The 16,900-nt window shown below is 39.9% G+C and overlaps 1 protein-coding gene across 3 annotated transcripts in view; it reads left to right on the forward strand.

The window, feature by feature from the left end:
* LOC132818384 (protein unc-79 homolog) overlaps positions 1 to 16,900 on the forward strand; it is a 213,267-nt gene that overhangs the window by 183,226 nt on the left and 13,141 nt on the right. For all 3 annotated transcript variants that reach the window (XM_060829360.1, XM_060829361.1, XM_060829362.1), the window contains 2 exons: positions 7,369 to 7,458; positions 15,680 to 15,855. In XM_060829360.1, coding sequence (XP_060685343.1) covers positions 7,369 to 7,458; positions 15,680 to 15,855 — 266 coding nt within the window. The remainder of the gene's footprint in view (positions 1 to 7,368; positions 7,459 to 15,679; positions 15,856 to 16,900) is intronic.

Genomic DNA, 16,900 nt, shown 5'->3' on the forward strand with positions numbered 1-16,900 from the left:
TTGGAAGTATGCTGCCAGTTCTTCACTGTCACTGGGCCCTCCCTAATAGCACTGCGTATGTGCATCGAGTCTGCAGTGATTCACAGAGGCAGCTCACCATCTCTCAGGTCAGTTAGAAATGGGCAGTAAATTATCAAAGACACCCACATTCTGTGAATGAATAAAAATGAATCTGCAACAGAGAAATTTAGGTAATACCCTTTTTAAAAATTCTATATATAAAGTGCTCACCAAAGACATAAAGAAGTCTTCCACCTCTGCTTCGTCAAACTTAGGTAGTAATTGGGAAAATCAAGGTCGCTGTGCAATGTTGCCTTCAGGGGAGGTGGTAAGGCCAACTTTTCCTCCACTTGAGCTCTCTTAGTTTACACTCCTGGTTATATTTGCTTTTTTCTAAAGTTCTCTTTCTTGCTGTTTCAGTATTTTGCATTTCTCTCTTTCTTTCTTGAAATTCAAATTTCCTCTGATCCAACTTTAATCTATCTACCGCTACTCTATGCATTTCATCATCATGTGGAGGTGCCAGTCTTGGACTGGGGTGGGCAAAGTTCAAACAAAATCACACAACACCAGGTTATAGTCCAACAGGTTTATTTGGAAGACTAGCTTTCAGAGTGCCGCTCCTTCGTCAGCTGGAGCATAGACACAGAACTTATAGTAAAAGATCAAAGTACTATACAACTGATGCAATGTATTGAACAAACCTAGATTATTGTTAAGTCTTTAATCACTTAGAATGGGTTGCAGGTTTCAATTAATTAATATATAAATCCCAGAACTTCTTTCAAGCCACATTCCTGAGATAACTTAAGGTTTTATAAAACTGATATCTCAGCTCAGACAATACATTAAAGGTGTGAGGTTAGAGTCTGTTTGTATTCCAAACTTGAGTCAGACTGGTTCTATTTCCAAAGTGAGAATTTATATAATGACCTAATGCATCAAAGGTAATAGCATCCAGACTGGTCTCAGAGAGACCTGACACCATCAAGGAGTCAGAGCAACCATCTGACTGATGGCCACCATTGCAGGCTAAGGTGGCACTGCAAACTGAAGACTGTCCAGTGTGGCTATTTGAAATCATTTGTAGGAGTCTAGAAGACCACCAAGAACTTTCTTGGTAACAGCCCCACAGATTATTAAAAACACTGGCTCAGACTGCTCACGCTGAAGCGGAGGAAAAAACAGTACTGAAGGCTTTTAAAGTAAGGTTCTAATGAGGAAATGGAGATCACCCTGACAGACCTGCAAGCAAGGTGTAGACAGTGATCAATCAGGATTCACACCATCAAGATCCTTTAAGGATATATTGCAGCCAGCTCATGAAATTCAGTGGCTGGACATGTTGGTGTACGTGACATCCAAGCCCACATCATCAACATTTTTCCTGGTGATAGCTTCCCAAAGATGAGGTTTTGTCAGAACCTGCCATTCCTGCCAGATTGTGGGAAGACTATTTGAATTAGTTTAGGCACTGTGCACAAGACTTTCTGAAATTAATTAAGGGGAGCTTTTTAATGCATTCAGACAAGGTAAACTACAGAGCAGTGTTCCAAGAGCATTTCTCCCGAGTTTTTGAAGTGGCCAGAGAATACTTGAAAAATCTCTTGGAGAATGCTGTAAAAACAGGCAGACAAACATGCCATGACTGATAGTCTCTTGGCTGAAAGCAATGTGTTAATGCTGCTACTGATGACAGATTAACATTTAAAAACCTGGTCCAGTAACCTATAGATAGTAGCAAAGAAGCTCAGGAAAGTGAAATATCTGATTGAGATCCCAGATCTGAAGTTATGGCGAAGGGTCTCTGGACTCGAAACGGTAACTCCTGATTGTTTTTTTACAGATGGTGCTAGGCTGCTGAGTTTCTCCATCACTTCCTGCTTGTTTTGAATTTGTCATTTTTATTTCCTTTGGCAAGTGTTGAGTCTCTCATCCGTCTTGAGTCAATCACATTATGCTGGATCTGGAGTCACATGTAGGCCAGACTAGATAAGGTCAGCAGTTTTCCTTCCCTTAGGGCATTAGTGAATGAAATGGATTTTTAATGACATCAACAGTGTTTTCATGGTCATTGTTAGCCTTTCATTTCGAGACGTTTTTATTATATTCCAATGCTATCAACTGCCATGGTGGGATTCAAACTTGAAGTTCCAAACATTACCTAGGTATGTGGATTACTAGTCCAGCAACAATGCCACTGTGCCATCCCTGCCTACCTGTGTCTTCTAAACTCTATGTGGGTATTACCAATGTCATCCTATCATTTGGACTCTGAAATGCCCAGCCATCTTCCAAAGTAAGATGAATATTCCTAGCTAGCCTCCTAGTGCAACACAACACCTGGGCAAACAAGGAGTGCTCTTTTAGAAAATAGAGCTAGCTCATCAGGGGACCATTCTTGCAAAGAGTGAATTTACTAAGGCTTAAGTGACTTATGTAGGCTGCATAGTGGATTGAGAACGAGCACTGCGCAAGACTGTTGGTACAAACATTAGTACAGTTCCACATTCCTAGAACAAAATGGGAAATCAAGAAGTTCTTGAAGTGTTTGAATTATATTGCAAATTCGTCCCAAACATCAGCACAGCAGCTCAACTGTTGACAAACCTGTTACAGAAAAATAAAGGTCCAGCAAATTTTTATAAACAGTGATGTGTAGGACAAAGAGCATGCCAGTTGATCAAATATTTCAGATAATCAGGCGGTCCACATAATCAAGGTAAAACACACAGAACACACAATAACAGAAAGGTAATGCAGGGGGGATGCACATCACTTATACTTTATTTACAGCATACATTACTTAAATAATAATAAAACTTTGCCTTAAATAAAACTTACTGGCAGAGAGCCTTGTTACTCACATCTTCAACTGACTACTTGGATATTGTGGTATTTGAGGAGAAATTGACTCAAAATTGAATCAGCTGTTGATATTTCATGTGGCCATTTGATTGAACAACAAGTGTATTTAGATTGAGGTAAATAAATGAAAAACTGTAATAGTTGGACAGAATAATATGATAAATTTCTCAGTATTTGAGGTCTACAATTTTTGCCAGTTTATCACTGGTTCATATAGAGCCGGTTAAAATGAAACTTGCTATATTATGAACTGAGGAGTGTCAACAGCTTTTGAATAGTTGAGTTGATTTAGTTGAGCCTCACATGCAATTACAAACTTTAATCATGCACTTAAAGTAGCCATGATATGAGTGAATTGGGTAGGGGGCTGTCCTTCTTCACGAAGACAAATCAGCAATGGAGGAATCAGTCAGGTACTACTTCAAAACCTAAACAGTAAAGCAGACATGATACCATATAGTAAAGAAGGAAACCTTCCGTTTATCATTGACTGTCAAGTATTTTTAGATATCTGTCTGAAATGTGTTGCTGGAAAAGCGCAGCAGGTCAGGCAGCATCCAAGGAACAGGAGATTCGACGTTTTGGGCATAAGCCCTTCTTCAGGAATGAGGAAAATGTGTCCAGCAGGCTAAGATAAAAGGTAGGGAGGAGGGACTTGGGGGAGGGGCGTTGGTGATGCGATAGGTGGAAGGAGGTTAAGGTGAGGGTGATAGGCTGGAGTGGGGTGGGAGCGGAGAGGTCAGGAAGAAGATTGCAGGTTAGGAAGGTGGTGCTGAGTTCGAGGGATTTGATTGAGACAAGGTGGGGGGAGGGAAAATGAGGAAACTGGAGAAATCTGAGTTCATCCCTTGTGAGGGTTCCTAGGCAGAAGATGAGGCGCTCTTCCTCCAACCGTCGTGTTGTTATGGTCTGGCGATGTCCAGCTGCATGTCCTTGGTGGAGTGGGAGGGGGAGTTGAAGTGTTGAGCTAAGGGGTGGTTGGGTTGGTTGGTCCGGGTGTCCCAGAGGTGTTCTCTGAAACGTTCCGCAAGTAAGCGGCCTGTCTCCCCAATATAGAGGAGGCCACATCGGGTGCAGCGGATGCAATAGATGATGTGTGTGGTCTCTCCTATAGAGAGACCACAGTCTATCATGAACAGAACTCTGTTAACTTTTGTGGAATCGTTTAAGAGTAGCAGGTTTTTCAAGTGAAATGATTGGAAGGTCTGACCACAAAATTTAATTCTGTGCTAAATTAATGTCAAAACTATTTGGGAAACTGTTTTCCATCATTAAAAGAAAACGATTGCATGTTATTTCATTATGATCGATGTGAACTTAAATGTTGAAGCTACCATCTTTGCTATTCACCTGATTTGGGGGAGAAAGGGTTTTACCTTCTAAAAGGCTTTAAAACTATTTAAAAATGATGATGTGACAGGACTTGATTCATGTATGTCATATTTGCTGGAATTGGATTTTGATCAAAGCAGTAACGACACTTATTGAAAGAGAGATAAAGCATGGTGTTGATATTTTCAATGTTTTTTTTCAAATTAAAGAATTATTAATCTTTCACAACATTTATCTATTTATATCCTTGGCTGAGACATCTTGGGTGTGCTTAAGATTATCTACTTAATGTCAGTTAAATAATAGTATAAAACTGTAGTCTAAATTTCTCATCATACTTGAATATCGTGACATCTTAGATAAGGATGAATAACTCACCTGATGATACTCACTGGCATACAATCTTAAATTACTGCTGACACTTCTGAAAACCGTGTACAGTTTGACCATGAGGGTTGCCAACTTTTCTTTAGCACTTTGTCAACAAAGGTGACATGGATGGCCTTTTGAAAAATTGCAGCAGCTAGTGAGCCTTAAAGGACAAAGTCAAATTAACGCACACACATCTGAAATGAAGATGTAATGAAAACAGATCATTTTTAAAATTAATAAATTAACTATTTAAGATATGTGCATAATTTTGATTTATTGATAATAAAATAATGATATTACTGTAATTATTTTCTAGAACTTTTCATAGTATATTATAACATATAAATATTATAATTATACAATAGACAAAAGCTTGAGAAGTCATTATCACAAACTTTATTTACATCACTAGTTAGACCACAGCTTGAGTACACCATACAGTTTTGTTTGGCACATTTCAGAAGAGATGTGATTACACTGGAAAGAGTGCCAGGGATTTACAAGGATGCTGTCAGGACTGGAAAATTTTAACAGTGAGAAAAGATTGGGTAGGCTTGGGAGCAGGGAAACCTCAAAAGTAACTTTTAAAATCATGATGGGTGATTTAAACACTTATGATGGGCTTAGATAAGTAGGGATGGCCTATTAACTGAAGGGATGTCAAAAATCTTGTAGCACAGATTTAAGGTAATTGATAGAAGGTTTAGAGGGGAGATGAGGTAACCTTTTTAATTCGGAGAGCAGTAAGGAGTTGGACCTCACTGCCTGAAAGGATGGTTGGGAAAAGCTGTCACCATATTCAATATGTATTTGGAGGTCAATTTGAATAACAATGATTTGCAGGGCTACTGTCCAAATACAGAGAGGTGAGATTGTATTGTGTAGCTTTTTTGCTAATTAGCATGGATGCAATAAGCTCAATGACTTCTTAGTCTGTCATAGAATTTCCATGATTGTATGATTTTTTTTCTTGTCCTTACATTTGGAGCTTGTGTGGTCAATTTAGTTTGTTTCTGAGGTTTTATGGAAACAAAGATCATGAAAAATATGATAATAGCACTTTCGGAGTTGAATTGAAAAGCGTTTTAAACTGAACTATTTAATATAATTTCTTCCATGTACCACTTGATTTACACTGCAATTGTACATAATTCATTTGTTTTCCTGTGATTATTATGTCCTCAGTTTGCTTTATACAGTCAACTAACCCATATTCCAACATTTAATTTTATACATTTCTTCCCTTAAAATAAGAACGTTTCATCAAAGGTTTGGACATTTTAGTGTATGAGGTTTCCACAGTATTGCTTATTGAACCAGCCAATATATCTTTATGGAATGTAATACGTGTGCTTACTTTCTTAAACCAAATCTTCAGTTCTGTTCTGAGAGAGTAAGGGAGGGTTACAACATTTATGAAAAGAGTATTTCTGATTTGACAGAAAAATGGTATTTTAAGGGATGGTACACTGCATTCTTTTGTTTTCTATCTTAAACAATTGTAATGTAAACCAATTAATATGCTTGGATATGTAACAAGATTTTAACTATATAACTCACAAAAGCAGAACTAGAACAGTTTACTGAACCACAGCAAAAGGTTATGTTCCAGCTCGCATAATGTGAATGCACATAGTTCAGAATTACTAAGTAGTACTAGTACATTTGATAATACAAAAGTGAAATAATATTGATATAAATTATGTAACGTATGTGTCTAGTTTATTAAATAGAGAAGAAAACTAGTTTATTAAAGTGATAATACAATCATTCTATTTCATCTTATTGCATTACCTCAATGACTTAAACTTAATATATCTAAAGGTTTGCTTTTCATTCAGAAAGTGTGGATTTAATCCCTAACTTTGGTGGAAATCTGAGCTTTGCAGGCTTTTATCTGACATTCTTTGCTAGGTAGCTGTGGGTGTGGCTTGTTGAAATCCTGTCCTGCTAGATATATTCATCTGTCAACTGGTGTGTAGTGACTTTGGTGATGACAGGAAGAATCCTAATGTAAATGTTCCCAATTCAAGTTGATGGAGACTGGTGCATTCTTGTAGCGCTGTAGTGAAGGACTAACAAGGTAGCATAACTGACAGATATGAATCACCTTTCAAGGCATACCATAATGTTTCACAGCAAGTGAAGTACAATCATTTGTGCAATGTACAGCAATGTCACAGCTAATATGTATGCAGTTGGTGCCACAAAAAATCAAGATAAAAATGGTCAAATAATGTGTTTCATTGATGCCAATTCAAATAAATATTGAGCAGAACACCAGCTGGATTGTTCTGCTCCTTCTTGAAAAGTATCAAGAGTTATAATGCAGCCCGGAAAGGGTCGACAGAGAATCAGTTTAACATGTGAAGGATACCTTTGATATTTCAGCTGTCTCCTCAGTATGTGAATTAATTGTCAGCTTCAGTTAGGTTTAAATTAGGATTCAGAAATGGGTATGTCACTATTGAGATATTAGGTGTGGAGTTGTTGGTGCTGGGTGCAAATAGCAATGGGGGAAGCAGTGCAGACAAGGATAAGATGTAATGTTACTTTACATATCCTGATACATATTTAATTTGAAAATTGTGTATTGTTTAAGAATTTTAACATTTTATATAATTATTACAAATTATATATTTTCTGTGTGTACAGTAGCTGATATCAAATTTGCCTTTGTAATTGTTTAAGTCATAAATTAATACTTTCATTATGGAAATACCAATCTGACACTTTATGAAACAAATTTTGTTTTGTAGTTTTTGATAATGTACATCTCTTTATTAACTCTTGCAGTACACAACGGCAGCAATGGAATGCATGCGACAGTATGTAAGTGAACTGCTAGACTTTATAGCTGATATGCACACACTGACCAAATTGAAGGTATGTTAAAAATTCTGTTTCAGCTCTTATGATCTTGAAAGCCATCACCATGAAGTGGGAATGGGTTGGAAAATTTGGCTACTGACCTCATCTGTCTGAAAATTGGGCTTAATATTAATATGAAGGCATTTTTAGCTTTAGAGAGGATGTAATGCAGGCTTATTTGGATGTAACCTAATATGAGGAATAGCAAATTTTTAATAGAACAATAATGGTCAATACGAGAGATATCTTCAAAAGCATGAGGGAATGGAGCAAGATAAAAAGAAACAGACTTTTCAGTGGTTTGGGGGGGGGGGGGGGTCAAGAATATGTTACCATAAATACATGAGTACTTGTAATGTATAATAAGTAAAGATACCTGCAAATGTGTTGCTGGTCAAAGCACAGCAGGTTAGGCAGCATCTCAGGAATAGAGAATTCGACGTTTCGAGCATAAGCCCTTCATCATTTATGCTCGAAACGTCGAATTCTCTATTCCTGAGATGCTGCCTAACCTGCTGTGCTTTGACCAGCAACACATTTGCAGCTGTGATCTCCAGCATCTGCAGACCTCATTTTTTACTACAATAAGTAAAGATAGAATAGTTGGAATTTATTAATTGGAGTTTAGGAGAGTGAGAGATTATCTTTCTAAAACCAATAAGAGCCTGAAGGAACTTGACAGAGTGAAAGCTGAGAGAGTTACCCCTTGTGGGAGAGACTAGAACTAGCATGACACAATTTAAAAAAAGATGGAATCTCCTATTTAAGATGGAAAGGAGAAATGCTTTTTCTCAGAGTTGTTAACTCTGTGGACTTCTCTTCCTCCACTCTGAGTGGAGGCAGGTTCATTGATGATTTTTAAAGCTGAATTTGATTCTTAATTGACAAGGGAATCAAAGTGGGAGGGAAGAAAAGTAGAGTTGAGTCTACTATAAAATCAGCCATCATCTAAGGATGGAGAGGGCTCAAGGGGCCAAATGGGCTATTCCTGTTCTTAATTATTTGTTCATATTTAGAGCAGAGAGTAAATGTAATTTATTTCCTCAGTTATGAGATAGTTACATTTCATTCCAGCATATTTATTTCAACAGAAATGATGTCAACACCATGTAGGATTAGATTGTGGATAAGAGGATGAAAGAAAGTTTATGTGAAGAGTAACTATTGGCAGGGATTGGGTGGGATAGAAACTCTATTTTCCTGTTAAAATCACTATGTATTTCAGTATATAACTATGTTGAGTCGAGTCAAATTTATTCAAAATGTGATCTGCGATTGGAAAAGGTTATGCTGCATTGAAGTGTGACCATGATTCGGATTAGCTCTGATTGCCTGTCCATACTTCAGGAGAATTCCTGTCAAAGTACATAGCTGGTCTAGGCTTATTGCCTCCAAGGATACTGTTACGAACTGAGTGCCTCAGTAGGCTTCCTAAATGACAAGAAGATAATTTTTTTTGCATTTGCTTGCCTTTACTGAAGCTGAAAAGACATGTATATACTTTTTGTGACCACCCTAAACAAATGACCAAAATCTTGTGAATGTGGTCTACAACATAGGTGTTCCCAACTTAGAATTCAATGGGCAAGAATTCACTGAAGCTCATCAGCAGATTCAGGGATTACAATGTGTGTTTATTCAGCAAAGTGCCTTGATTATGGAATTCAGCCCTTGACTGACTGCATATTCAGCAAGACAGCTGAGGAATGTCTGTGATTGGCAGAAGTTACAGCTAACTGCAACTTCTTAAAGGGTTATGTGCATTCAGGGACTTTATGGAACTGTTTGGGAAAATAAATCACATTGCATCAGGACTGCCAATGAAGCTGCAGGCCAGACCCAGGTTTTTAAAGTCAGTGAAAGCATCTTCAAATGTTATTTCCTAACCACCCTCAACCATCAACCTCGTACACAACTGAGTACACCGTGCTAATATCAGTCATCAAGCAGCAATTAGGACTCATGCCTAACAATCAGATACTTCACCTCACTCTCATAAACTTACCAATGTTGCTGTCCTCGCACCCACCTCTTGCAGATTTCACGTAATTCTGGCTATTCAGCAATGACTGCCACATTGATCCAGTCACATTCTTCCCACTCTCCTACAGGACAAGGTTGCACTCAGTTGTATCAGAGAACAGTCCAGGGATAGGCTTGGAGGAGATAGTACTGTGAATTATTGGGCTGGCATGAACTCATCTGTTGTCAGCGTCAGCCTCAGCATCACGATAATATTCAGAATTGTGGCATTGCACATTCCCAAAATGTCTCACCCTCATTCTATTATCTGGTGTGAAGTGCAAGCTGCAGATAGTGTGACAATGGTCTTGCTACCCCACCCCTTCCCTCACCCCAATTCTTAATTTTAAATTGCCATGCTTGATCAGACAATGCAGGTTCACCATGAAGGGTGGGAACAATAGCAACAGACACATCGACCTAGACCCTATATACCAGCCACTGCAGCGGATAGCAACTGATAACCGGAAGCGACAGATTCAAACCACTATAAATGCCGGAGGAATCAGCACAGAAGCGCTTCACAGGAGGCTCCCAAGCACTGAGGATGTCACCTAGAAAGGGGACGAAATGTTTGCAACAAAAATTCCCAGCTCGGCGAACAGAACCACAACAACGAGCACCCGAGCTACAAATCTTTCACAAACTTTGAACAATAGCAACCATCTGAAGAAGAAGCATCTGCACTTGATTCAACTCTTTAGCATTCTGCTGGATATTGGCAGTGCTTGTAGTGTAGAGGGTATTACAGAGCAGATCAGCACATGGTGAGTCACCAGATCTGAGTGGACCACTGCCGGTCTAGGGGAAGATGGAGAACTCCGATGAGTAAACTAATGGGATGGCACATCAGAGAAAACTGATGAGTATGTACGGTAAGATGTTTAGTTCATTGCCAGGCCAGTCACAGAACCTGTCGTGATTGTTAAAGGGCTTGGAACCCAACTTTCCAGTGTAGAAGTGGTCAACTCCAATTTAGAACTTGTAGACCCAGCTGAAATGAAATGAAATGATGTATCGGCCACCATTGCAGTACAAGCAGAAGCCACAGATCATGCATGTGCTGCAATGGAAGTCCAGACTGTCCTTAGCAAGCCCAGCTTGGTGCTTATCACCATGGTTGAAGATGCCAGGCCCCCTCAGCAGTCAGCATTCTTTTCTCCAGCAGATTGCTTGAATTCTTGAGGCGCCTGCTCAGCAAAGTGGCAGTTCTATTTTGGAACATTGACTTATTATTCTGTCAACAGATGTTTCCACCTTATTACTCAGCCCTCGCTATTTTTTTTTAATGTGTTCAGTGAACATGGGTTTTACAGCCTGGACCAACATTTATTGTCTGTCCCTAATTGTCCTTGATAAGGTGTGAGCTGCCTTGTTGAACACTGTCATCCTTGTGGTGTAAGGGCAGTCTCGGTGCTGTTAGGGAGAGACTTTTAGGATTCCAGCGATAGTGACTAAACATGATTATAGTTGAAAAAATCAGGATTCTGTATGGCATGGAGAGGAACTTTTCGGCGGTGATGTGCCTTTGCATCTGTGGCCCTGGTCCTTAATTGTCTCACAGCACCAGGGACCCAGGTTCAATTCCTGCCTCGGGTGAATGTGTGGAGTTTGCACATTCACCCCGTGTCTGCATGGGTTTCCTCTGGGTGCTCCCACAGTCCAAAGACGCGCAGGCCAGGTGAATTGGCCATGCTGAGTTGCCCTTGGTGTGAGGTACATTAGTCAGGGGTACATATAGGGTGGAGGAATGGGTCTGGGTGGATTGCTCTTCTGGGCGTCGTTGTGGACTTGTTGGGCTGAAGGGGCTGTTTCCATACTGTTGCATCTCTAATCTAAAGGTACTTGCCAATAGCCACGCATTAAGTCCATCTTGGTGATGTAACTGGCTTGTCCAACTTTCTCGATACAGTCCTCCAATCTAGGAATTGGGTATGAGTCTGATTTTGTAACAGCATTGACCTTCCAATAATTCAGCAGGATTGTTGAGTCCTATCAGTTTGGGAACTACGATGATCAGCAAACTCCACTCACCCTGGCTTGGTTTGATGATGCCCTTGTTGACCATGGCCTCCACCTTCATCTGGACCTGTCTGGCTTTGAAAGGATTAAGCTGATAGGGCCATTGCCACCCTCTGTGCTCCTTTACCATTTGTTTTCAACATTGAAAATAATTGCGGAGCTGGAGAAGGTAGTGGCGGTGAATGGGATGGGGTGATGTTGAGATTTCAGGAAGCCAAAGTCGATGTTGAAAACTCACAGGGCAAAACTTTGCCAACACCTTGGAGGATTTGTCCTGTCAGCGATGTGGTGTCTGGAGTATTGTTAAAGTATGATTCTGAGAATGACTAAGTTAGGCTACTGCTTGGCTGATCTGTGGGGTAACTCTCCCAGTTTTGTCACATGTCCTCAGATGTTTGTAAAGAGAACTTGTCAGGATTAACTGTAGATGCCATTCTCATTTCTGGTAGCTTGATTGATATTGATTTCATTCCATCCAACAAACATTGCAGCTTGCTAATGGTTTGCCATTTCTGGCCACTCAAGAGTCAACCAGGTTGCATATTGGCTGATTTTCCTTTCCTGAAGGGCATTAGTAAATCAGATTGGTGTTTGCAACAAAAATAAATGCATTATTTTCATGTTCAGCATTAGGCTAGCTTTCCAGATGTATTAATTGATACAAATTTCACCATCTGCCTTGCTGGGACTTGAACCTATGGCCCCAAAGCATTCGCCTGGATCTCTGGATTACTAGTCTAGTGACAATACCATAACTAATATACCTCAAGAAGGACATACTGGCACTGGACCGTGTCCAACGGAGATTCACACGGATGATCCCTGGAATGGTTGGTCTAACATATGAGGAACAGCTGAGGATCCTGGGATTGTATTCATTGGAGTTTAGAAGATTAAGGGGAGACTTAATAGAAACTTACAAGATAATACATGGCTTGGAAAGGGTGTACGCTCGGAAATTTTTTCTGTTAGGCGAGGAGACTAGGACCCATGGATACAGCCTTAAAATTAGAGGGGGTCAATTCAGAACAGAAATGCGGAGACATTTCTTCAGCCAGAGAGTGGTGGGCCTGTGGAATTCATTGGAGTGCAGTGGAGGCCGGGATGCTAAATGTCTTCAAGGCAGAGATTGCTAGATTCTTGATGTCTCGAGGAATTAAGGGCTACGGGGAGAATGCGGGTAATGAAATGTCCATCAGCCATGATTGAATGGCAGGGTGGACTCGATGGGTCGAATTGCCTTACTTCCACTCCTATGTCTTATGGTCTTAATACACTACTGCTTCTCCCTATGTTACTGGTCAGTCATCTGCTCAGATTGCCATCAGTAGTGTAGAGGCAGAGCACGTCGAAGCCAGGTTTTCGAATTTAAAGTTGTCACCAACATCATCTGCAGTCTCCTTTGTTAGAAATCAGCAGCTTTCCAACAGTCCAGTTATAACCTCTGGAGAAGTATTGTGTCGGAGCACTAGGGCTGGCAAAAGTAGCCACAAGGAGCGTGCATAAGGGTGAATAGTTCTGTGTGTGTTATTGTAAGTTTTGTTAGGTAAAGTTGTGGAATGGATTTTTGACGTATTTCAAGATTTTGGCCAAGAGTTTGCTGTAAAGTTTTATCACAAAAGGATGAAAAGATGGGGAATTTTAAATGGAGATGAGAATTGAAACCTGATTGACTATTCACTGACAGCCCATTTGTAGTGAAAGAATTGGAGGTACCTTCTCTCTTTCCCCTTCTCTTCCTCCTCCCAACGCTGTGCCCTCAAGAGCGCTAGTTTCAGGGGAACACATAAGATTAGAGAAAGGCAGTGATGAATACTAGTAGTCTCCTACCAAGGATCCAATTATGGGAACCAGCTTTACAACACTGATAATCTGCTTCATGATGTTCCTGGTGGTCTCATGGCTCTTATATGCACACTGCCAACATGTAGTCAGACGGTGGCAAGGTTGGTAAAGCAGACAGTCTGTGCCACTAACAGTCATATTCTGACTTTTGGTTGGTCAAATATGGGAGCTGTGGTTAACTTGTGCAGGATAAAAGTATCATGTCTTCTGCCAGTTTAGTGGATATTCATAATAATGCCCACATAACTACAGCACATTTAGTGACTGGTTCACTTTAAAGCTGTCATCAATCTCTCTGGTAACCTGTGGCACCTGTACAGCCACATTCATGCAGTCAATGATGCCTTGCACCGTTGGGAGTCCAGCTGCTCTTTCAAAACCAATGCTACTCATCCTGTGTGTCCCTGTTTAGAGAGACGACAATGAGTTTCTTTTCTTCCTGCATTTATCTCCTGTTTCTTCCCTGATGCAGCACTGCATGAGATGCTAGTGATCTCCAGTACTCCAATGTTAGCACCATCCTTGCTCTGTTCTCCATCACTGGTTTAGTCTCCGCTGCAGGATGTGGTACATTTTATTGACTGTCTCCTTGGTGAACCATAACTGTCTTGGACATTGCACCAGACTGACTTGAAAACAGGAGAAATGTTCTTCCTTCTCCCTGTTGCGCTGCACCCCAGGCAAGTGCACTGCTGAGTGATGATGGGATTTCAGAGTTGGTGACGACTCGCCACGGCACATTCGCTGCTGCCGATTAGCCACTGCCAGTTCGCCACCAGCGTTTCTCCACGGGGGTCGTTTGACCTCTGGAGACTATTCGCCACCAGTAATATATATATATTGTTTTCCCACCCGCCTGTTCTTTCATACTTCTTAGTCCCCTTTATTTATACAACAACATAGTACATATTGATAAAAGAAGAGGTGAAATAAATATCATTTTATTGGTTTATACATAAAAATGAGTTACAAACACTTGCGGTGGCGAATCGTCCTCAGCAGCCAATGAGCATCCTTGGCGGTGAAAGGACAGTGGCTAATCGGCGGCAGCGAATGGTCCCATCCTGGGGATTTCAAACTTCAGTGAACTCCTTGGAGTAGTCCAGCACCTCTCTCAACTGCTCAGAACTCTATGAATCATTGTACACAGCACTGTCAGTGCCAGTACTACTACAGACGCAAAATGTCATGACTGTGTAATGAATATTATGCGCTTTCTAAAGAAAACTTTTTTTTATTTGATGTGGTCGCAGAATCCTACAAAAATAGCTTCCAGGGTTAAGATGTTCACTGTTGAGAGTTGAGCTGGTATATATTTATATCAGGAAGAAATCACAAAAGATCTTCTTGAAATTCATTGATCATTTCCAAGGGTAAACAGAAATTCTGTGATAGTAGTTTCTCCAGGAATAGCTCTTCTTAGTTTCACTGCACCCTGACTATGAGAACAATCTAAACCAGTGACTGGGATGGCTAAAGGTTAATTATCTTCACTAAATGGTCTGTTACCTCAAGTGGAAACATGGTGAGACAGTTTTGAACTGGGTTACCATGAGCATCATAAGGAAAAAATAAAGGAGCCTCACTCCACTTAGGTACATTTTCTGTTCAGTCAACTTGATGAAACAACCTCCAACTATTTGACTACGGAAACTATCACAGCTGCTAAATTCTGAGTTCAAGTTTTCAAACTTGAAAGACAATGTTCAAGTAAGTGGCAGATCTGCAACAATAACAGACTGGTCTTGTTTTCATCGTTACAAGTATCTGTTATCCATCCCTACAGACTTTTAACTTTTTTTACCTACATTTTAGTTCATAATTGGATCACTGTTAACTTAATGACTTCCTGTAATAATTGTGTAATAAACTAACCGTTGATTTGTTTAAGATAAAGCTTAATTGCTGGTCATGTTTAAATTGGAACGCACAAAATTAAAAAGGAGGCTAAATGAGGTACATAACTTTGGAGATTATTTACAAGACATGTTTGAGCATGGCATGAGCCAAATTTTGCGATGTAATGTATCTTATACAGTCAAGATGCATACAATGACCAGTTTAACAATAGTGGGAAGTGTTTGACTGTGGGAGGGAAACCAACTCATCTTTAGCCATACTGTATGAATTTTCACAACAGCAGACTGTTCAATCTCAGATATCACAAATGAGCCGCAAAGCCATAAACAAAATTTCAGCAAATTCTGGCTGATTACTGGCCAAGATTCCATCCGCCTGCAACCCTGCCTCCACCTACCCACTACCTCATAGTCGGAGCACTGAAAATAATTGCTGTGGCCTCAATTACTTATGATTAAATATAGGTTGGAAATTCTTTGCTTTCCAGGATCACATGAAGACTTGTTCTCAGCCTTTGCATGAAGATACTTTTGGCGGGCACCTTAAAGTAGGATTGGCACAGATAGCAGCAATGGAAATTGCCAGGGGAAATCATCGCGATAATAAAGCAGTCCTTCGCTACTTGCCTTGGCTGTATCATCCTCCGTCAGCCATGCAACAAGGGTAATGTGGTGAATGTTAGCAATATGTTTGCCACATAAATGTAGACTTAGTTTTCATTTCTAGAAACAATCACTTTCTACAAGTAAAATAATGTAGATTATAGCACAGTCTTCTGAAAATTACATTTGTCTGGATTTTGTGGGCATCGTGAAGGGGTCGTTCATGCTACTGGCCTCCAAAAAACTGGCCACAAACATTTAGCAAAATGTTAAAGAATTTATGTCGAGCTTCAATTTCCTATTTTCTGACATGACTTTGAATCTGGCACCATATGTAGTCAGTGTCTGGCGGGCTGGTCAGACAATCCGATTGAGTTACTCATTTATTGCAGAAAACAAAATAAAAATTGATACAAATGCATGGGATTAGGATAGAACTCAAGATTTGAAAACAAACTTTAAAATAATAATTTTTAAAAGATTTCATTATTTTACAAATTGTGGTATTTTTAAACATGCTTAGAAGGAAATATCACTCTCTATGCTTATAAATTTGCTTTCACAAGGCCAGCAAAGTGTTTTATCAGTACTGATTGCTGGTCATGTTTAAATTGGAATGCACAAAATGAAAAAGGAGGCTAAATGAGGTACATAACTTTGGAAATTATTTACAAGACATGTTTGAGCATGGCATGAACCAACTTTTGCGATGTAATGTATCTTATACAGTCAAGATGCATACAATGGCCAGTTTAACAAAAGTGGGAAGTGTTTGACTGTGGGAGGGAAACCAACTCATCTTTAGCCATACTGTATGAATTTTCACAACAGCAGACTGTTCAATCTCAGATATCACAAATGAGCCGTAAAGCCATTAACAAAATTTCAGCGAATTCTGGCTGATTACTGGCCAAGATTCCATCCGCCTGCAACCCTGCCTCCACCTACCCACTACCTCATAGTACTGAATCAGTACTGAATGCTTCGTATCCGGTTACTACTGTTTGAACAAGACTTAACAATTTCACTAGTTTTCTAGCGAGAAATGTGCGTGAATAGTTAGACTTTGAATCAAAATACTGATTTCGTTGATTGCATCTGAAATG

Source organism: Hemiscyllium ocellatum, chromosome 8 (genome assembly GCF_020745735.1).
Source record: "Hemiscyllium ocellatum isolate sHemOce1 chromosome 8, sHemOce1.pat.X.cur, whole genome shotgun sequence".
Classification (NCBI taxonomy): domain Eukaryota; kingdom Metazoa; phylum Chordata; class Chondrichthyes; order Orectolobiformes; family Hemiscylliidae; genus Hemiscyllium; species Hemiscyllium ocellatum.